This window comes from Lutra lutra, chromosome 1 (assembly GCF_902655055.1).
Source record: "Lutra lutra chromosome 1, mLutLut1.2, whole genome shotgun sequence".
Taxonomy (NCBI): domain Eukaryota; kingdom Metazoa; phylum Chordata; class Mammalia; order Carnivora; family Mustelidae; genus Lutra; species Lutra lutra.
This window is the reverse complement of record NC_062278.1, coordinates 137,407,243-137,425,680: the sequence shown is the minus strand read 5'-3', so window position 1 is coordinate 137,425,680 and position 18,438 is coordinate 137,407,243. Positions and strand designations below refer to the sequence as shown.

The 18,438-nt window shown below is 36.3% G+C and overlaps 1 protein-coding gene across 6 annotated transcripts in view; it reads left to right on the top strand.

The window, feature by feature from the left end:
• SATB1 (SATB homeobox 1) overlaps nt 1-1,434 on the top strand; it is a 99,551-nt gene extending 98,117 nt beyond the window's left edge. For 4 of the 6 annotated variants that reach the window (XM_047737739.1, XM_047737706.1, XM_047737715.1 and 1 more), the window contains one exon: nt 617-1,434. In XM_047737739.1, the coding sequence (XP_047593695.1) occupies nt 617-1,120 (504 nt within the window). In that variant the 3' untranslated portion in view covers nt 1,121-1,434. The remainder of the gene's footprint in view (nt 1-616) is intronic. The other 2 variants (XM_047737748.1, XM_047737729.1) reach the window with 1 other exon arrangement.
• The last annotated feature ends 17,004 nt before the right edge of the window (nt 1,435-18,438 follow it).

Below are 18,438 nucleotides of genomic sequence, written 5' to 3'. Positions count from 1 at the left end.
GGAGTCTGAAGGGATAATGCGGAAGAACAGCAGGCATTTATCCATTTTATTTGGAATTTAAATAAGACTTTCTATTCTTGCTCCATGCTTTAGCCATGGATGAAATGGGGCAAAACACAGGTTTCTTCCCCCCACGGCTCTGTAGCACTCCCTTCTAAAATGCCTTTGAAATCCTTACTCCTCAATCTTCATATTAAATCTTTGTTAATTATTTACATCATAATTTGCTTTGCTGTCTTCGCCTTCTGATGCGTATCCTTCTGGTGAAGTTCACGGCTCACATTTTCAGCGTGCTGAGCTTTCACTTCCGTGAGCCAGACTGAAAATGAAGGGCAGGGAGGCTCCACTGAACCCTGATGAGGAAGCCCAGTAGCCCCCCAAAACCCTGCTCAGGCCTCCCCTTCCTGGTTATCATTTTGCCTTCTTTCCCTGTTGCTGTGAGCCATCTGGCTGGCCTCCCTTTTGGTCCTGAATCTTTGTCCCACTCGGAGGAGCTCCAGGTGGGAGAAACTACAGGTGGGATCCCCAGCCCCCAGTTTCCTCCTTCCAGCCGGCTTTGTCCGCCGCCGCCCGGAAGGAAAGACCGAGCTCTGACTGTCCACTTGTTTCTTTGCAGCAGCAGGCGCCCGCGCAGGCGCAGCAGCAGCCGGCGCCGCCGCCCCCCCAGGCGCAGGCGCAGCAGCCCGCCGGGCCCCGCCTCCCCCCGCGGCAGCCCACCGTGGCCTCTCCCGCAGAGGCCGAGGACGAGAACCGGCAGAAGACCCGGCCACGAACGAAAATTTCCGTGGAAGCCCTAGGCATCCTCCAGAGTTTCATCCAAGATGTAGGCCTGTACCCGGACGAAGAGGCCATCCAGACTCTGTCCGCGCAGCTTGACCTGCCCAAGTACACCATCATCAAGTTCTTTCAGAACCAGCGGTATTATCTGAAGCACCACGGCAAACTGAAGGACAACTCCGGCTTGGAGGTGGATGTGGCCGAATACAAGGAAGAGGAGTTACTTAAGGATCTGGAAGAGAGTGTCCAAGACAAAAATGCTAACACCCTTTTCTCGGTGAAGCTAGAAGAAGAGCTGTCAGTGGAAGGAAACACGGACATTAACACTGACTTGAAAGACTGAGATCAAAGTATTATTTTCATTCATCAGTGCCACTGGTATTTACTAACGAAATGAGAAGTCCACCGTGTATTCTCTCAGAAAACCTTTGTTGTTCATTGTTTGGCCAATGAATCTTCAGAAACTTGCACAAACAGGAAAGTGGAGAAAGGATAATGCAGACTGCACTAAATGTTTTACTCTGTTTTACAAACTGCTTGGCAGCCCCAGGTGAAGCATCAAGGATTGTTTGGTATTAAAAATTAAAATTTGTGTTCATGGGACACATCAAGGTGTGTACCCCGTAAGCATGATACCGGTGATTTTTTTTTTTTTTTTTTTTGAAAAATTATTATTCTGGAGCCTCAAACAAGCATTATAACTTCTGTGATTATTATTTCCTTCCTTTAATTATTTCTGTAACACTCCACACTGATCTTTGGAAACTCGCCCCTTATTTTAAAAAAAGAAAAAAAAAGAGTTTGTTACTCTATTGTATGTTACAAAAGAACTATAGACTGTGGAATGCAGTTTAAAGATGACATATGCCAACAAATGCCTTGTATTATATGGCACTGCCGTAATTCAAATTTGTTTTTATTTTCGAAATAAAAATTCACTGTAATTTTTTTCATTCTCATTGTTACATGATTTTTTAAAAAATGAAAAGAAAATGTGAAACACAATTTAGTCCTCATTATTTATTTGTAGATCCTGCAGCATCATGTTGTAATTAATTTTTTGGAAGTTTCCGTTAAATGTAATATTGCTTCTCTTGTTACCATACTGATTCTTTTCTATTTATAAATGTATTTTGATGGGCAGTAAAACAAAGTGTCTTAAAAGTTTTAAATAGAGAAAATGTGCTTTACACAGTTGCCTATAAAAAGTGCTCTATGTTATCCAAGCAATTCATACTATAAGCTTCACTCTTATTGTTGTATGCAATTTTTACTATCATGCAAATAAGCTTAGGTAAATAAAACTAATAGATCACCTTAGAAAATTATGCAATTAATGTGAAAATAATTGATGTTTGCAATGTGTCTTCCTTTGGTTTACAATCAATTTTAAAGCTACATCTGTATAAAATTTCTGTATAAAGGTGTATTTCTTTTTTATGAGTTTATGGCTATGAAAACACCAGCTATTTTGTTACAGCTGGCTGTTTTTATAAGTGTATCACAATTTTCTTTATGCAGAAATGTTCTGATTAGGAGTGGTTATTGACTGTAACTACACAATTAAAATTGTTTGTATGGTATGACATGGTAGGGTTGTCTGCTTATGTGAAGTAACTTTAAAGAGTCAAAGATGGACCTCTCAGTTAGGTGCATGTTAATATTTTCTTGATGATATTTTACTGATTTTAAAAAGAACGATTGAAAAGTCACTCAAAACACTGTAAATTTAAATCAAAAACACATGCTCATTTTTTAAGTTTAACAGCGAAGACCATAACCTGTTTGGGGTTAACATTTTGCCTAATAAACAGAGATAGAAGGATGGTCAGAAGACCTGCCAAGAAAAACGTAAATACACTCTCTAGGAGTTATGTGCTTAGAATGAATCCATCTGCATTTATTTCACAATATTTAATTATGGTAACACTTTTTTTAAGCTAATGTATAAATATTTTAAAGGCCTTTATCAAGTAACATAAGTAGGTAAAAAATGGACCTTCTGTATAAAAACCTCTTAGTAAGCAATGTATTTTTTTAAGTTATAAACGGAATATAAGTTAACTCTGAGCTCATTTGGTTGTGTATGTCATAACTATAAGAACTGAATGAAGAAAATAAGAATAACACACGTGGACTTTAAACACCATCTTCAAAAATCTTGCAACATCAAACTCCACACACTCCGCGATATAAAATGAGGTATACTGGTGGTCATGGAAAAGATTGAGGCCAGGGTTTCGATTTTTGATTATCATTTTGTATTCATTTTATCTTTTGATGCATCTTTTTAAGACTTCCTAGATGTTAAAAGGGGTGTGTGGGTTCCTTGATAGTTGGTTCTGAAATTGTCCAATCTCTTCATGCCTAACATTTTTCCAGGCACTGATGAGCTCATTGGTAGGCAACTGGGCTGCTTTAATGTTGAACTTTTACTTAAGAAACTAAAATGGCATCATTGAAGACTCCCAATTCAGCTGTAAAAGTACTATTTACTTTTGAAGCACAGCTGAACTGCTTTGAAGGCAGCTGGTTTGCTGTAACTTAAAATTGTATTGGAAAAGTTTTCAATTCTTTTTATTAAATGAGAGGACAACTTTTAAACATTCTTGCTCACTTAGAGTTCAGAAAACCATTTGAGGAAAAGAAATTTGAACTAATAGAAATTAGATTTCATGTAGTTAAAAAAAAAAGAAGAAAGTAAAATGCCATGAAGTTTTTAAAGAAATCCTTTCTTCCTCTTTTTTTTCCTCTGGGTTTAGAGGGAAAAGCTAGAGCAAGGAGTAGTCTTTGATTTTATTTCATTTTTCTTTTAAATCCAGCCCAGCAGAATATAAGGTGCCAGAAATTTTAATTTTTTTAGAAGGAAAAATTGGGTTGCAAATACGATTTTGCCATTCCCAATAAGCTAATTTCTTTCGAAATAACATTTTGGATGAATTTGATGACTGTGTGTAAGAAATCAATACAATACTAATAATACTCTTCCTTAGACCTTTTAAGCAGCATAATCTTCCTAATACAATATTTTAAGCCAAAAATAAATAAATAAAAGCACATATCAAAAAACAGTGATGGTCATGATGGAGTGAGCAAAATCGTTTTCAGGGAAGATGGCACAATTTGGAAATGATTTCTTTGGGTGATCTTCCACATTGCTCCCCCAATGTCATGCATCGTCCATCCCAGTCGTCTTACTGCCAGTGGCTACAGTAAAACTCCTTGAACGAGCTTCATGGTGTCCAAGTATTTCAGAAACTTTTCAAAGCTGGGCATGATATAGCGCTTTGTGCTGTTAAGACCTTAGCAGAGTCAGGTAGTTTACGGGTAATATTCAACCTCGTGCATCTGAATCTGTCATGGATTCCTTCCCTCAGCATTTTGCCACTAATTTGTATTACACTCTGTGGCCATATAATACTTGCACGTTATGCAAAAAATAATGTTGACAGTATCTCCTTGGCACGTAATATGCAGAGCTGACACCTAACCTTTGAAAACCAAGGTAACTAATGTGTGCCCTAGTTGTGTGGCACTTGGTTAAAAAGTCTGTACATATTATGTATAAACTGTGTATTGATTAACATTTAGTCCTAAGGAATTCTGAGCTTAAAAGAAGTGTCTTTTTTTTTTCCAAGTAGTGATATCTATATTTAACTGTGCTTATCTAAAATATATAGCTTGAGTAGAAAACATTTTCAGATGGTTCAGCATTGAGTAAAAATGACAATCCCATACATTCCATTATTAAATTCTGCCCTATTCCCTATTGTTATCATCAGTTGATATTAAGGTCCTTGATTGTCACGATATTATCAATAAATGAGGTATTCTGAACTGCCTGGTGATATTTTCAAAAGAGCAATTAAAATGTGTATACCCTATTATATAGCCAATAAAAATAGGACTACCTGGCTGAAGGAAGCCAAAAATCTGCATGATAGTGTAGAAACCAAGGAAGGTCCCAAAGTATGAATCACATTTAAAATATCAGAAGATACTGATGCTATAGTTTATCTTACAAATAAATATTTTTTACTTTTAAAAGGGGCATATTATGGATTCAGTGTTTCTTAGGAGGCAATCCTTTTAATGTAAATACTAAATACTTGCATGTCTTTTGACAAAGGTTAAATTACAATCTATTAACATGCACATTTTTTATAAAATATAAAGTACCCTTATTAAAGAAATGTGGTGGAAGGTATATGTCCAGAATACTATTACCTGTTTAACAATACCAAATGTTAAATAAAAATAGTTTGGAATTAATGTTTAAAAAACGAGCAACATTTTTAAGCCTTTCTTATATTACCCTACTTATCTGAATCATGCATTTCCAAAATTATCAAAATAATTCCAAAAAGTTCCATTATGGCTTCTTGCCTTATACCAGGGTTGTGTATGAAGTCCCCTTCTGTCAACTATTTTCAGCTGTTAATATTCCTATTGTGGTCAACAGCATGAGACTTGGGCCCCATTCTCTATGATAATGTTTGATAAGGAGATGCAATAAAACAGTACCTTGTACTTGTTGCCTCGCCAAGGAAACAGAAAAACTCTAAGGTGACCTATTTTGCTCTAAATTAAATATTGAACGTTATTTCTGTACTATTAGTTGAATTTTTTTGTTGTTATTATTTGCTTTTTGTGGTATTTAAATACTTTTCATTACAGTGACAATCTAATCACATCTTTACACCCTCCCCCCAAAAGATCTGATGCCCCATGTGCTGCTCTGATATTCCACTCACAAAATAACCAAACAGTACATGTTAAAGGAGGATGTTGGGAACTTTCCAATGTTTAATGTCTGTTAATTCATCGAGTGTGCGGCAGAGTGATGCAAAGTGAGCATTTGTTCAGAGCACGAACCTGTCCCAACAGCATCTTAATGTGGGGCAGGTTTCACCTACTCCACTTTTGTTTCCCATTTTAACTTCCAAATTTTACCAAATCTCTCTCAATGGCTTCTTAACCTTCTGAGAGCCCCTGAATCGCAGCACACTCAGACATGCTTTAAAGGAAAATAGCAACATCATTCGTAGAATGTTTCCTTATAGAAGGTACTGCCCCCAACCTATCTCTGTTCCGCTCTGAGGCACTGAAGGCAGGCTCTGAAATTCACCCTTCAAACACCAGGGAGGGGCAACTCAAACAGGCTAACTGATCTGTTCAGCTGTTCAGCGGTCTCATCGGTTTCAAACCCAAGCCCTCTACCCTTGCATTCCTATGGCTACTTCTTAATAAAACCTTTTTCAACTGCAGAAGATGTGAAAACATTCATTACCATTCAAAATTTTCAAAAATCTAATGTAGTGTGTATTCTGCTAACATGAAAAAGTCTGTCACAGAGTAATTGAGATCAAGTGTATGAAATGTTAACCCCCAGATTCTGCTGTCCTTGTGTAAGAGCCATATACACAAAACCTTTTTTTCTAAAAAACAAAATACACTTTGTTATAGGAATGTTCAGATATACCAAAAAAAAAAGGTAGAATAATGTAATGAACCGCTGATGATTCATCCCCAGTTCAACAATTGTAACATTTTCCCATTAATAAGTACTTTGTGAAACTCATTAAAATTAAGATGAAACTTTTATGAAAATATTCAAACTGTTCAGTGGTTTTTGCCTATAATGATATTCTGACATTATCTTACTTTTTGCAAAGTAATGAATTTTCTGATTTCTCAAGAAAATACTGAAACGAAGTTTCTCTCTGAACTCTCTGAGAATTTTCAAAAAGCCAATTTTAGAAGGAGAACCTGTGAGAATTCCACAAATATTTGTAATATAAAAAAAGAGACAACCCAGCCTCTCTTTATTTATAAACAATACGTGCTTTCATATCATTGTTGAAACTAAAATACATAATTTTCAGTTATGCATAATAAAGTATGTAATTAAGCAACATTCCATAGTGGATTAAAGAATTAAAAGCTTCAGGTGCAGAAAAGAATTTGTTGGCATTTTCTTTTTCAGGGTGGTATTTCGAGGTGTTACTTTTCATTTTCTTTTGACATCTTATACACAAATAAATAGAAACAGGTGAGAAGCAGAGAAATGAAGTATTGTCTCTACTACAGTAAACCTGAAAAATAGTGAGGTAGCATATTTGCAATGTGCAAAAGCTAAACTAAAAAGGACAGAAATCTTCTTAGCCTGGGGAGGAAAAAAAAAAAAATCTCTAAATGAGGGTGTGTGTTTCAAGAAATAGAAATAACATACGAAAATTAACTGCACTTGATCATTCCTACATTTCAAACTACATTAAATTAATCACACTCCAATTGGTCAAGTCCAGTAGACTTATTTTTCAAGTGAAGAACTACATTTAATTAATAATCCTGTGCTATAAACACTGAAGTTCATAGAGGCATTTGGCATTTATCCTATTTTTGAAAAAGAGTAATGCATCAAATAAAAAGCAAACCACTTCGATGTCAGAATGTCACAATGATTCTGAAAATAAATTATTCTACTGAACATTTAAGAAAAAATAATAATACAGAAAAAATATAATAATAACACAGAGATGAGATGACCCATCTAGCATCAGGAGAATTTCTAGTATCTATAGTTTTCATATAGTGCTTAAACTACAGTAATAATCAAACGTATGAGAGCAAACAAATTCAATATCATGTATTTTTATTAGTTAAAGCCTGACACAGAAATGTGTGTTTGGTTAGTGCATGAATGAGATCAGACAACTTAGAAGAAATATGGAATGAGACCTATATCCCATGGACAATCCTTTGAATGGGGCTTTTTGAACTGACACATGTAAAGAGCCTTTTGCTAGCCTTTAGCATCTCACTGTCCTGCTGAAATATGACACTTTTGTATTTGTGTGTGTTTTTATACCCCAACTTATTACAAAAACAATTAGCTAAAACTTCTATATGTAATGCAATAATATAGGACAACAGAGGAAAAATTGCAACAAAATTAATCCAAAATTTAGATAGAAAAAGACACAAATTGAAAGGTATGCTTGACCCAGAAATGCATATCTTGAGTTGCTATACGATTTATTAGAGTACACTACCAAAACTCTTAACGGTTTTATTGAGGTACAATTGACATACAATAAACTACATATATGTAAAGCATACAATTTGACAATTTGATAAGTTTTCACACACACATGTGCTCACATATCTCTGCGTGTGTGTATGTGTGTATATATCCACCCACACAGTTGGGAGCACAATGAACATATCAGTTATCCCAATAGTTTTGTGCCCTGTTGTAATAATCCCTCCCTCCCAACCTTCCATCCTCATTCATCACTATCCCCATGACACCACCGATCTGCTTTCTGTCACTGTAACTAAGTTTGCATAATCTAGAATTTTGTATAAGCAGAATAACTCAGAATGCACTCACTTTTCTCTGCCTTCTTTCACTAAGCATAATTATTGTAAGATTCATCCATGTTCAGTTTGCTTATTATTGAGAAATATTACCTTTTATGGATATAGTGCAATTTTTGTTTTGTCAATTATGCAGTTGATGAATATTTAGGTTGTTTCCAGCTTGGAGCTGTTTCAAAGATGCTATGAGCATTTCTATGTGTGCCTCTCTACAGACATATGCTTGAATTTCTCTTGTATAAATTCCTAGAAGTAAAGTAATTTCTCATACCGTAGGTATTTAACTTTTTAAGAATCTAACAAACTGTTTTCCAAAGTGGTTGAACTGTTGTTCTACAGTCCCATCAACAGGGTATGGGAATTCCCATGGTTTCACATCCTTGCCAACACTTGATAGGGTCAGACTTTTTCATTGTAAACATTCTGATACGTGTGTAGTGATACTCATGATTTTAATTTGCATTTTTGTAATAAATGGCATTTCCCTACTGAATATCTTTTCATGTGATTTGCTATCCATATATCTTTTATGAAGTGTTTGTTCTTTTACCCATTTTCCTAAGTTTTTCTTTTTTTTTTTTAATTTTATTTCTTTATTTGAAAGAGAGAGAGTGAGAGAGACCATGAGCAGGGAGAGGGAGAAGCAGGTTTCCCGCTGAGCAAGGAACCTGGCAGGAGGCTGGATCCCAGAACCCTGGGATTATGACCTGAGCCCAAGGCAGACACTTAACCAACTGAGCCACCAAGGTGCCCCTACCCTTTTTTTTTTTTAATTGGTTGCTTTCTTATTATTGAGTTTTGAAACTCCTTTATATATTTTGGTTACAAGTCCTTTGTCAACTGTGTGATTTGCAAGTATTTCAGTAGGTAGCTTATGTTTACATCCCCCTAACAGTGTTCTCTGGTTTTTTGGTGAAGTCCAATTTAACAATTTTGGTTTTGCCTTTAAAACTCTTGCTTTTAGGGCACCTGGGTGGCTCAGTGGGTTAAGCCGCTGCCTTCGGCTCAGGTCATGATCTCAGGGTCCTGGGATCGAGTCCCACATCGGGCTCTCTGCTCAGCAAGAAGCCTGCTTCCCTCTCTCTCTCTCTCTCTGCCTGCCTCTCCGTCTACTTGTGATCTCTCTCTGTCAAATAAATAAATAAAATCTTTAAAAAAAAAACAAAACCTCTTGCTTTTAGTGTTACATGTAAGTAACATTTGCCCAATCCTAGGTCACAAAAATTTTCTTCTGTCTTTTCTTTTAGTTTTATAGTTTAAGGATTTACATTCAAATCCATGATCTATTTTGAGTTAATTTTTACATATGGTACAAGGTATCAAGGTATGGGTCAAAATATTTTCTTTTCTTTTTTTTCTTCCTTCCTTCCTCCCTCCCTCTCTTCCTTCCTTCCTTTCTTCTCCTCTTTCTTTTCTTTTCTTTCTTTTCTTTCCTCTCTCCCTTCCTTTGCATATACATTTTAAATTGTTCCAGTACCATTTGTTTAAAAGACTATTCTTTCTACACTTAATTGTATTTGCACTTTTGTCAAAAATCAATTGACTGTATATGTGTGTGTCACTTCTGGAATTTCTGTTTTATTCATTTTTTTGCTCTTTATCAACCTTTCCACCCAGACCATGTTGTCTTGATAACTATAGTTCTAGATGTCCTAAAGTCAAATAATCTATAGGCTACAAACTTTACTATTCTTAAAAGTTGGTTTGGTGATTCTGGGTCTTTTTATCTACCTGCGAATTCTAGGTTCAGCTTGTCAATTTCCACCAAAAAAAAAAATCTCAATTTTTGATTGAGATTGCTTCAACTCCATAGATCATTTTGGAGGAGAACTGGCCTTTTAACAATAATTAACCTTCAGATCCATGAACATGATATATCTTTTCATTTATCCTAGAATATAGAAACAGAATTGATTTTTTTTTTTTTTTTTACATTGGTCTTTTATCCTGCAACCTAGTCTACACTCAATAGTTCTGGTAGCTCTTTTGTAGATTCCATCACATTTTCTTTTTTTAATTTTTCTTTTTAAAGAATTTTTATTTATTTTATTTATTTATTTGAGGGTAGGGGACAGAGGGAGAAGCAGACTTCCCACTGAGCAGAGAACCCGAGACCATGACCTGAGCCCAAGGAAGACACTTAACCAACTGAGCCATTCAGGCACCCCACCACCACTCTTTCTACAGAGTTAATCCTGTCATATAAAAATAAAGACAATTTTATATCTTCTTTGCAATCTAAGTACCTTCTTTTTTTTCTTTTCTTTTCTAGAACACCCAGTGTAATGTTGAGTAAAAATGGAGAGAGAAAACATCTTTGTCTTTTTCCTGAGCTTAAACACTAAAACCGTTCTAAGCCATTTATAATACAAAGTCATTTAATCTGTATAACAACCATATAAAGTAGATACATTATTAACATTATATTATTGATATTAAACTGATACACAGAGAATTTGTGTCACTGGTCCTAGTAAACATATCTCTCAAAAAATCTTTCACCACTTAAAATGTAGCTGTAGTTTTTGCCTTGGCACACACTGCTTTATCCTTACTAAAGGCTCATAGGTTTAACACTCAGTTCTTGATTAGGTTGTTAGGCTATGCTACAAAATTCTGTCTGATGAAAATGAAGCTGAAATATGGAAAAGGAGTAGGGAAGGATTGTGCAAAAACATAGAACTAAGGGAAAAAGAGAAGAGAGCTAGAAGGGGGAAGAGGGTTCAGGAAGAGAAGGACAAAGCTGTTGGGGAAGATACAGGAAGACTTTGGTTGGCAAGTGAGATTACTCAAAGGCAAAGCATCCCTCCTGCACATTTCCATATTATGAGTGAAAAAGAAATTCTGGAAACCACATGCAAACTGACCTCTTTTAATCATTCTAGAAACAGTGCCTTATTTAAGTTCGGTGCTTCTAATAAGTGCCCTAATTTCGGAAAGAGAAAGTATTAATTCTATACTCGTAGAAGGGATCAAAGGACCATACCAAAGCCCTAGATCAGACTTCTGTAACCTATGGCGTATGGGGCAGATCTGTCTTGCCACTTGTTTTATAAATAAAGTTTTATTCGAAACCAAAGCCATGCCCATTTATTTATGTTCTCTTATGGCTGCTTTAATGCTCAATAGTAGAATTAGAGTGGCTATGAAAGAGACCATATGGCCATCAAGCCTAAAATATTTATTCTCTGGCCCTTTATAGAAAACGTTTGTCACTCTTTGTTGTAGATCACTAACCTGTGCCAAGGTTTGCAAAGGAAAAGTATTAAAGCAATTTTCTGAACAACTTGTGTTGAAACAAAATAATCATTTCAGCATTTTTTAGAAGAGTTAGAGCACATATTAACTGTTTGTTCTCAACTCCAAGATTTCACTTGATGTATATGAAGAACTTCATTCTTTCTACTCGTTACCTCGTTGGCCTATGCAAGAGCATAAGACTAGACATCCCACACCCTGTTGCTCACCAGTAACTCTTCTATAAATTTAGAAAGTTATTGACTAGAAACTTCACCTTTTCTTGATAAACTCAAGAAGTGTTAATATTGTTGGCAAAATTGTTTTTGCACTAATTGCCACATCCATCTGCTCTGTGAGATTGATTAGACTGTGAGAGCATTTGTTCTCTCTTGCAATCAATGCTTCCTGGCCCAGCAGAGAGCTAGATCTGTCTTAATTCTATCTAGAGAAGGAGACACCACTGACAACTGTAAGCTTTTCCTTTGAGGATTTGAGATTAAATTGGCGCTTGGCTTGATGGCCTTTTGGGGAATAATTCAGTCGAGAGAGAATTCTGTTGAAATAAACCAAAGCCATGGGAACTTCAATGACTCTTTCTCACATAGGAAAATTCCACTACTTCACAAAGCGTATTTCTGTAGACCCAGTTGTTGGGTACCATGTCCTAAAGAAACATTCTACTGATTACTGGAGAACACAGGAGAAGCAAAGGGCCCTGTCCTCATCTTTCTTAACTCTTCAGCTCATGAAACCTGCAGAGACTGAGTAATGCCGTCAGTGTGTCTAGGGGAGAGCAGCTACAGAGCTTAATTCTACCTGGATTGGACCCAATATTTTATTTATTTATTTGTTTGTTTGCTTGTTTATTTATTTATTTAGTGTTAAAAATACACCTATTACGACAGTTTCTAGATAAAAATATGAGGAAAAACATAACAAAGAAAAAACTTATAATAAATGTATATCCAAAAATAGTAACAAGCTTCTGCCATTACTGTCCTTCCTATGGACCTTATTGCAACACCGTATTGGACAGTTATTCCAGAACATGGGTATGTGTAGTGCAGTGTCCTCCATGAAACAAGCAACTAGATTCTCTAGTTCAAGTGTAAAAAGATACCTTACTCTGAAAACCCACAAAATGCCTCTGGAGAGAATTTCATTTAACAAAATTTTATATTTTCCTTACAATGGGCCAGGTAGTTTGAGTTTAAAATCACCACTGCCAGAGAGGTTCACTCGAGCAGGAGCTCCCACATGCTTGTCTCTCTATTGGCACTTGCGTAATGTCGAGTTTTCAATTTAGAAGGAGTTGAGGTAAATAAAAAAGACTGTTTAGGGAAAATTTTTTATGATGTGATACTTGGACTTTCTGAAGGAATGTAACTTTTGAGAGTTTTGGTTTCTTAATTTGTGGTGGTAATCATTTCTTTTGCAAAAAAATCATGATAAATTATCTGAGGACCATTTGTCTTTTTATTATTTTGTGTTGTGTAATGAATGGAAAGCAACTTTATTGAAACTACCATTTAAAAAGCTACTTTATTGAGACTACCTTTTAAAATCTTTTATTTTGCTTTATATATACACGAAATCCAAAACCTGAGACCTTTGAATGTAATCAATGGTTCCCAAACGTTTTGGTCTCAGGAATTCTTTGTACTTGTAAAATTTATTGAGACTCCCACTTCTAGGAAAACTGAGTAGGCATACTTTTCCATATTCCTCTTGTTATGTACAGTAAAAAACCCTGATGTCATATGTAAAATAAACACTAGAAGATAGGTGGCAAGAAGGAGGCAGACCAGATAGGGAACTGAGGACCCAAAGAACAACATAGTGGTTCCTTCCCTATTCACCTTTGCCTCATATATCCCAGAGTTGGAGCTGAAGAAGGCAAAAATCCAGAAATGCCATTAGGCATAAGCAAAAGAAGGTTCTGATACCCTGCTCTCTCTAGCCAAAGGAAAAGAAAAGGGGCAGTGGCAGCCAATAAAACAGAAAACTTGAAAATAGTGGCCTTAATCCATCACAGAAAAAAAAACTATACCCTATTCTTATCCAGACCAGCAAAGTTAAGTAGAGAGCCTAGATTTCCACTTTCAAGAGACTGTAACCAGGTGGGGTGGTGTCAGAGGAGGTCTAGTGGATAGTCAAAAATTCATCACTGCTCAATGGTGAAAAAGCATTCTTCCATGCCAAAATGGTATCAGTGGAGGCTATGTGAGGAATAGTAACAAGGTATTCCTACTTCTTCCAGCCAGACAGATATCACTGGAGTTTTAGTGGGGAGTTGGAACTCCTTCCTCACCCAGCAATAATGAGGAGAACCCCTATAGATGTTAATGAAAGCCAAGTGGGGAAGCTGGACTTCTACCCATATCTGGCAATAGTAAAAAGGTGTTGCCTCTTCTCTTGTCAGATCAATGTCCAAAAAAAGGTCAGCTAACACAGAGGACTTAAGTAAGATCCAGAGACTCAGCAAAATATCTAAGCTTCAGTTAAAAAACAAAAGACAACAAACAAACAAACAAAAAAACTAGTCATACAAAAACCCAGAAAATTCTCAAACAGGATGTAAAAAAAAGACAACAGATACAAAAACTAAGACTATAGAGATATCAGAATTATCCAACAGAGATTTTAAAGCAGTCATTAAAATGATTTAATGAGGGGTGCCTGGGTGGCTCAGTGGGTTAAGCCTCTGCTTTCGGCTCAGATCATGGTCTCAGGGTCCTAGGATTGAGCCCCGCATCAGGCTCTCTGTTCAGTGGGGAGCCTGCTTCCCCTTCTCTCTCTAGGCCTACTTGTGATCTCTGTCTGTCAGATAAATAAATAAATCTTTTAAAAAATGCTTTAATGAGCAATTACAAAGAAAAAAAGTAGAAAGTTTTACCAAAAGTATAGAAGATATAAATAAGAGCAAGAGGGAAATGTTAGAACTGAAAGGTACAATAACGGAAATAAAAAACTGAAAGGAGGAGAAAGAAGGAAAGTCTGAAAAAGTAATTGCAATAATGGCCAAAAACTTCCCAGAAGACATAAACCTATAGACTCAATAAGAAGAGCAAACCCCAAATAAGATAAACCTAAAGAAATGCAAGAAACATTATGATCAGACCTCTGAAAACTAAAGACAGAAATTATCTTAAAACAGAAGGACAGAAATAATGCCTGACATACAAGGGGAACCATTTGAAAAAACAGCAGATTTTTCATCAGAAACCATGTAGACCAAAAAGAAAGTGGAACAATATTTTTCAAGTATAGGAAGAAAGGTCAATGCAAGGGATAATGAGGAGATGGAAAGGAAGTGGGTATAACTATAAAAGGGCATCATGATGGCTCTTTGTGTTGATGGAAATGTTCTGTACCTTCATTGTATCAATGGCAATGTCCTTTTTGAGATACTGTGCTATAACTCTACCATTGGGAAAAACTGGGTACGGAGTACATAGATCTCTCTGTATTATATCTTACAACTGCATATGAATCTATGATTATCTCAAAATAAAAACCTTAGTTAAAAATACATTATTAAATTAAAAATAGAACTACCATACAATTTAGCTGTTTCACTTTGGGGTATGAATCTAAAAGAATTGAAAGCAGGGTCTCAAAGAGATATTTGTATACCTCTCTTTGCAGCAGCACTATTTGCAATAGCCAAGAGGTTGAAGCAACCCAAATTTCCACTGATGGATGAATGGATAAACAAAATGTTTTTTTGAGTTTGGTTCCTCACTGTGAGCTGGATTCAGATTTGATCCATGTGTGTTTATCCTGGGCTGAAAGGGAAGCAGTTACCCAAGACATGTAAAGCTTCTGCTTGCCTGCATTGACCAAAGTGGGTCCATGGTCAACCCCAAAATCAAGGAGTGGGAGAATATACTGGGCATTCTCCACATGCACAAACACAAACACACACACACGCACACACACATGCACATGCACACATACACAATGGAATATTATTCGGCCTTTAAAAAGGAAGGAAATCCTGTCACATGTTACAGTATGCTAAGTGAAATGAACCAGTCACACACACAAAAAATACTGTACAATTACACTTTTAAATGTATATAAAGTAGTCCAATTCATAGAAACATAAAGTAGAATGGTGGTTATCAGGGATGGGGGAGAGGGGAAGGAGACTTGTTTAATGGGTACAGAGTTCAAGAGGTACAACAAGAAAAGAGTTCTGGAGATCTGTTTCACAAAAATGCAGATAGACTACTGACTGTACACTTAAAAATGGTTGGGCTGGTAAATTTTATGCTATATGTTTTTCTCCATAATAAATAAATAGAAAAAGAATTAAAATACATTATAGAAGACCCAAAGAGCTTTTGTTTATGTAGATTGTATCTATTAATACTGAACTATATTTGGCATTAAAGCTAAGACATTTTAAAAATATTTATTTACAAATTCACTAAAATGTCAATTTTACAGTCATTACCTGTGAATATAAATGATATATTTTTCTTTAAAGTTACCATATGGAGTACCTGGATGACTCAGTTGGTTATGTGTCCAGCTCTTGATCTCAGCTCAGGTATTGCTCTCAGGATCATGGGTTCAAGCCCCACACTGGAGTCCCCACTGGGCGTGGAGCTTACTTAAAAACAAACAAACAAACAAACTGTATATTTGAAAAGAATTATTGAAAATATAGCATTGTTTTACATTTTGCAAATATCTTCATATCTTCCTCCTCAGAAGACAATTGGAATATCTACTTCTGCTGTCAATCTTTTGTATCTCATACACTCTGGAAAATTGCACTGAACACTTGTGAAAAAATACAAGAAATTAGTCAGATAATATTGCACTATTATTATTATGAACATAGTGTCAACCTTGTAGACAGCTTGAAAGATCTCAGGGACTCCCACAGGTTTCCAGATCACAATTTGAGAACCACCAAACAAGACTATTCATCATCCCAGCCAGGACTCTGTGGGAGATTGAGTTATTAGTTACAATTCCTGGCTCTCATGGGGTAAGATTTACATCCACCCCTTTGCTATGGCCAAGTACATTTTCCCACCCCTTGATTTTGGGATTGGCCATGGACCTGCTTTGGTCAATGCAAGCAAGCAGAAGCTTTAAATGTCTTGGGTAACTGCTTCCCCTTCAGCCCAGGATAAACACACATGGATCAAATCTGAGTCCAGCTCACAGTGAGGAACCAAGCTCAGCCAAACACTCAGACTGAAGCAGAGCCCAGCTGAGCCCACCCTAGATTAGCTGATTTTACAGTGAAACAGCAGACTCATGACCATAAGAATAAATATTTATTGTTAAATGCCACTGAGTTTTTGAGTGGTTTATTATACATTACTGTGATAATGGCTGACTAATTGAAGCCTAAATCTTACTAGTTGAATAAAAGGAACACATGAAAAAAACAGTTATTCAGTCAGGAGAAAGAGAAAACCAATGGGCAATCTTATTCAAAGAATTGTGACAATTAATCTTGTCTCAAATGAGGTCAGAACAAAAGAAAACTCATTAAAAACACAGCCCAGTATATTTAAAGACAAATTCTCTGGTGAGAGTAACCCTGAAATATTACTGAAGGAGACCAGTAAGAAACTCTTTTTCCTTTCTTTTTTAACAGGTGGCTTCACAGCTCAAGATTGGCCATCTTGTTTATTGACCCAGGAAAAAGATTCTAAATATTAGAGGTTGGGGAGTGGAGGGATGATGTAGAGGGTATTTGCTCAGAAATTTTCAGTGTCTTAGTGAATTCTCTACTTAATGTTCTATTTGCTGTGTGTTTTTCTTAGACAACTCCATTTAAAAAAATTACCCAACAAGTATTTATTGAATACTTCCTATTTTATTTTGGATTCCCATGAGAGCAAACTCTAAGACATAAATTTGGGTGATGGATTCAGAGGAACCAGGTACAATGAAGCTCAGAATCGCCCTCCTATGGTTGGGAAGACTGAGGTATTTATCTACTGATTCTCACCTCTCATGGGTGCCAAGTTGACTTTGGGTTTGTCAAATCTCCACCACTGTGGTAGTTATTCTTAATATAACTTTACTGGCAAAACCCAGTTTTTGGAAACCCCAGGACTACTTGAATTGTGATGGGGATGCAACAGACTAATGAACCAAATTCTAGATAACTGCTTATCTGGGAACATTAATGACCCAAGTATTGATGAAGGCCATGGCTTTCATAGAGTGGTCCAAAGAGGAATGCTATTGGTGCTTTTTAGAAAGGAAAATTCCCAAATCTCTGAAGGAGACTCTTCTATCAACAAAATGTCAGGAGATGCATTCATATTGAAATTTAAGAGCTATAGATTGGAATGCCCAGTCCCTAAAATAAGATTCTGTTAATAGGAAAAGTATGGCACATTGGTTAAAGAAAATTGTTTTTGCTCTTACAAACTACATACTAGAAGCTACTAATTTGCAAATTAAAGCCCCACCCATGCATCACATTGTATCTTTTCTTCTGTTCTATTGCCACCCCCATAACTCACTGGGTTTTGAAACAGTGTGGTGAACATGCAGGACATCTTATAACTGTTTACAAATAAACCACGAGTAGAAAAGCCTGCAGTGAGGAAAATACTACCATAATATAAAGAGAAATATCTACCAGGACACCCACTTCAAACCTTTATTCCTGAGAATGTTACAGGGTTGCTTAATTCTTTTTAAAAATCTTATCCAATCATGAAGGTCCCTTTCCTACTGGCTGAAATGGGTAGAGTAAGGTGGGATGGAATGGGAATTCTGGGCACAAACCAAAGTATATCATCCACATAACTCTCTAAACAATATTGTTTTCCAATATTAAAATGTCTTTTTCAGGGCACCTGGGTGGCTCAGTCAGTTAAGCATCTGACTTTTGGTTTCAGTTCAGGTCATAAACTCAGGATAGGGAGATTGAGCCTTGTGTAGGGCTCCACGTTGAGCTTGGAACCTGCTTTGGGTTTTATCTTTCCCTCTCTCTTTGTCCTTCTCCTCAACTCACACATGTGCTCCCCAAATAAATAAATAAAATCTCTC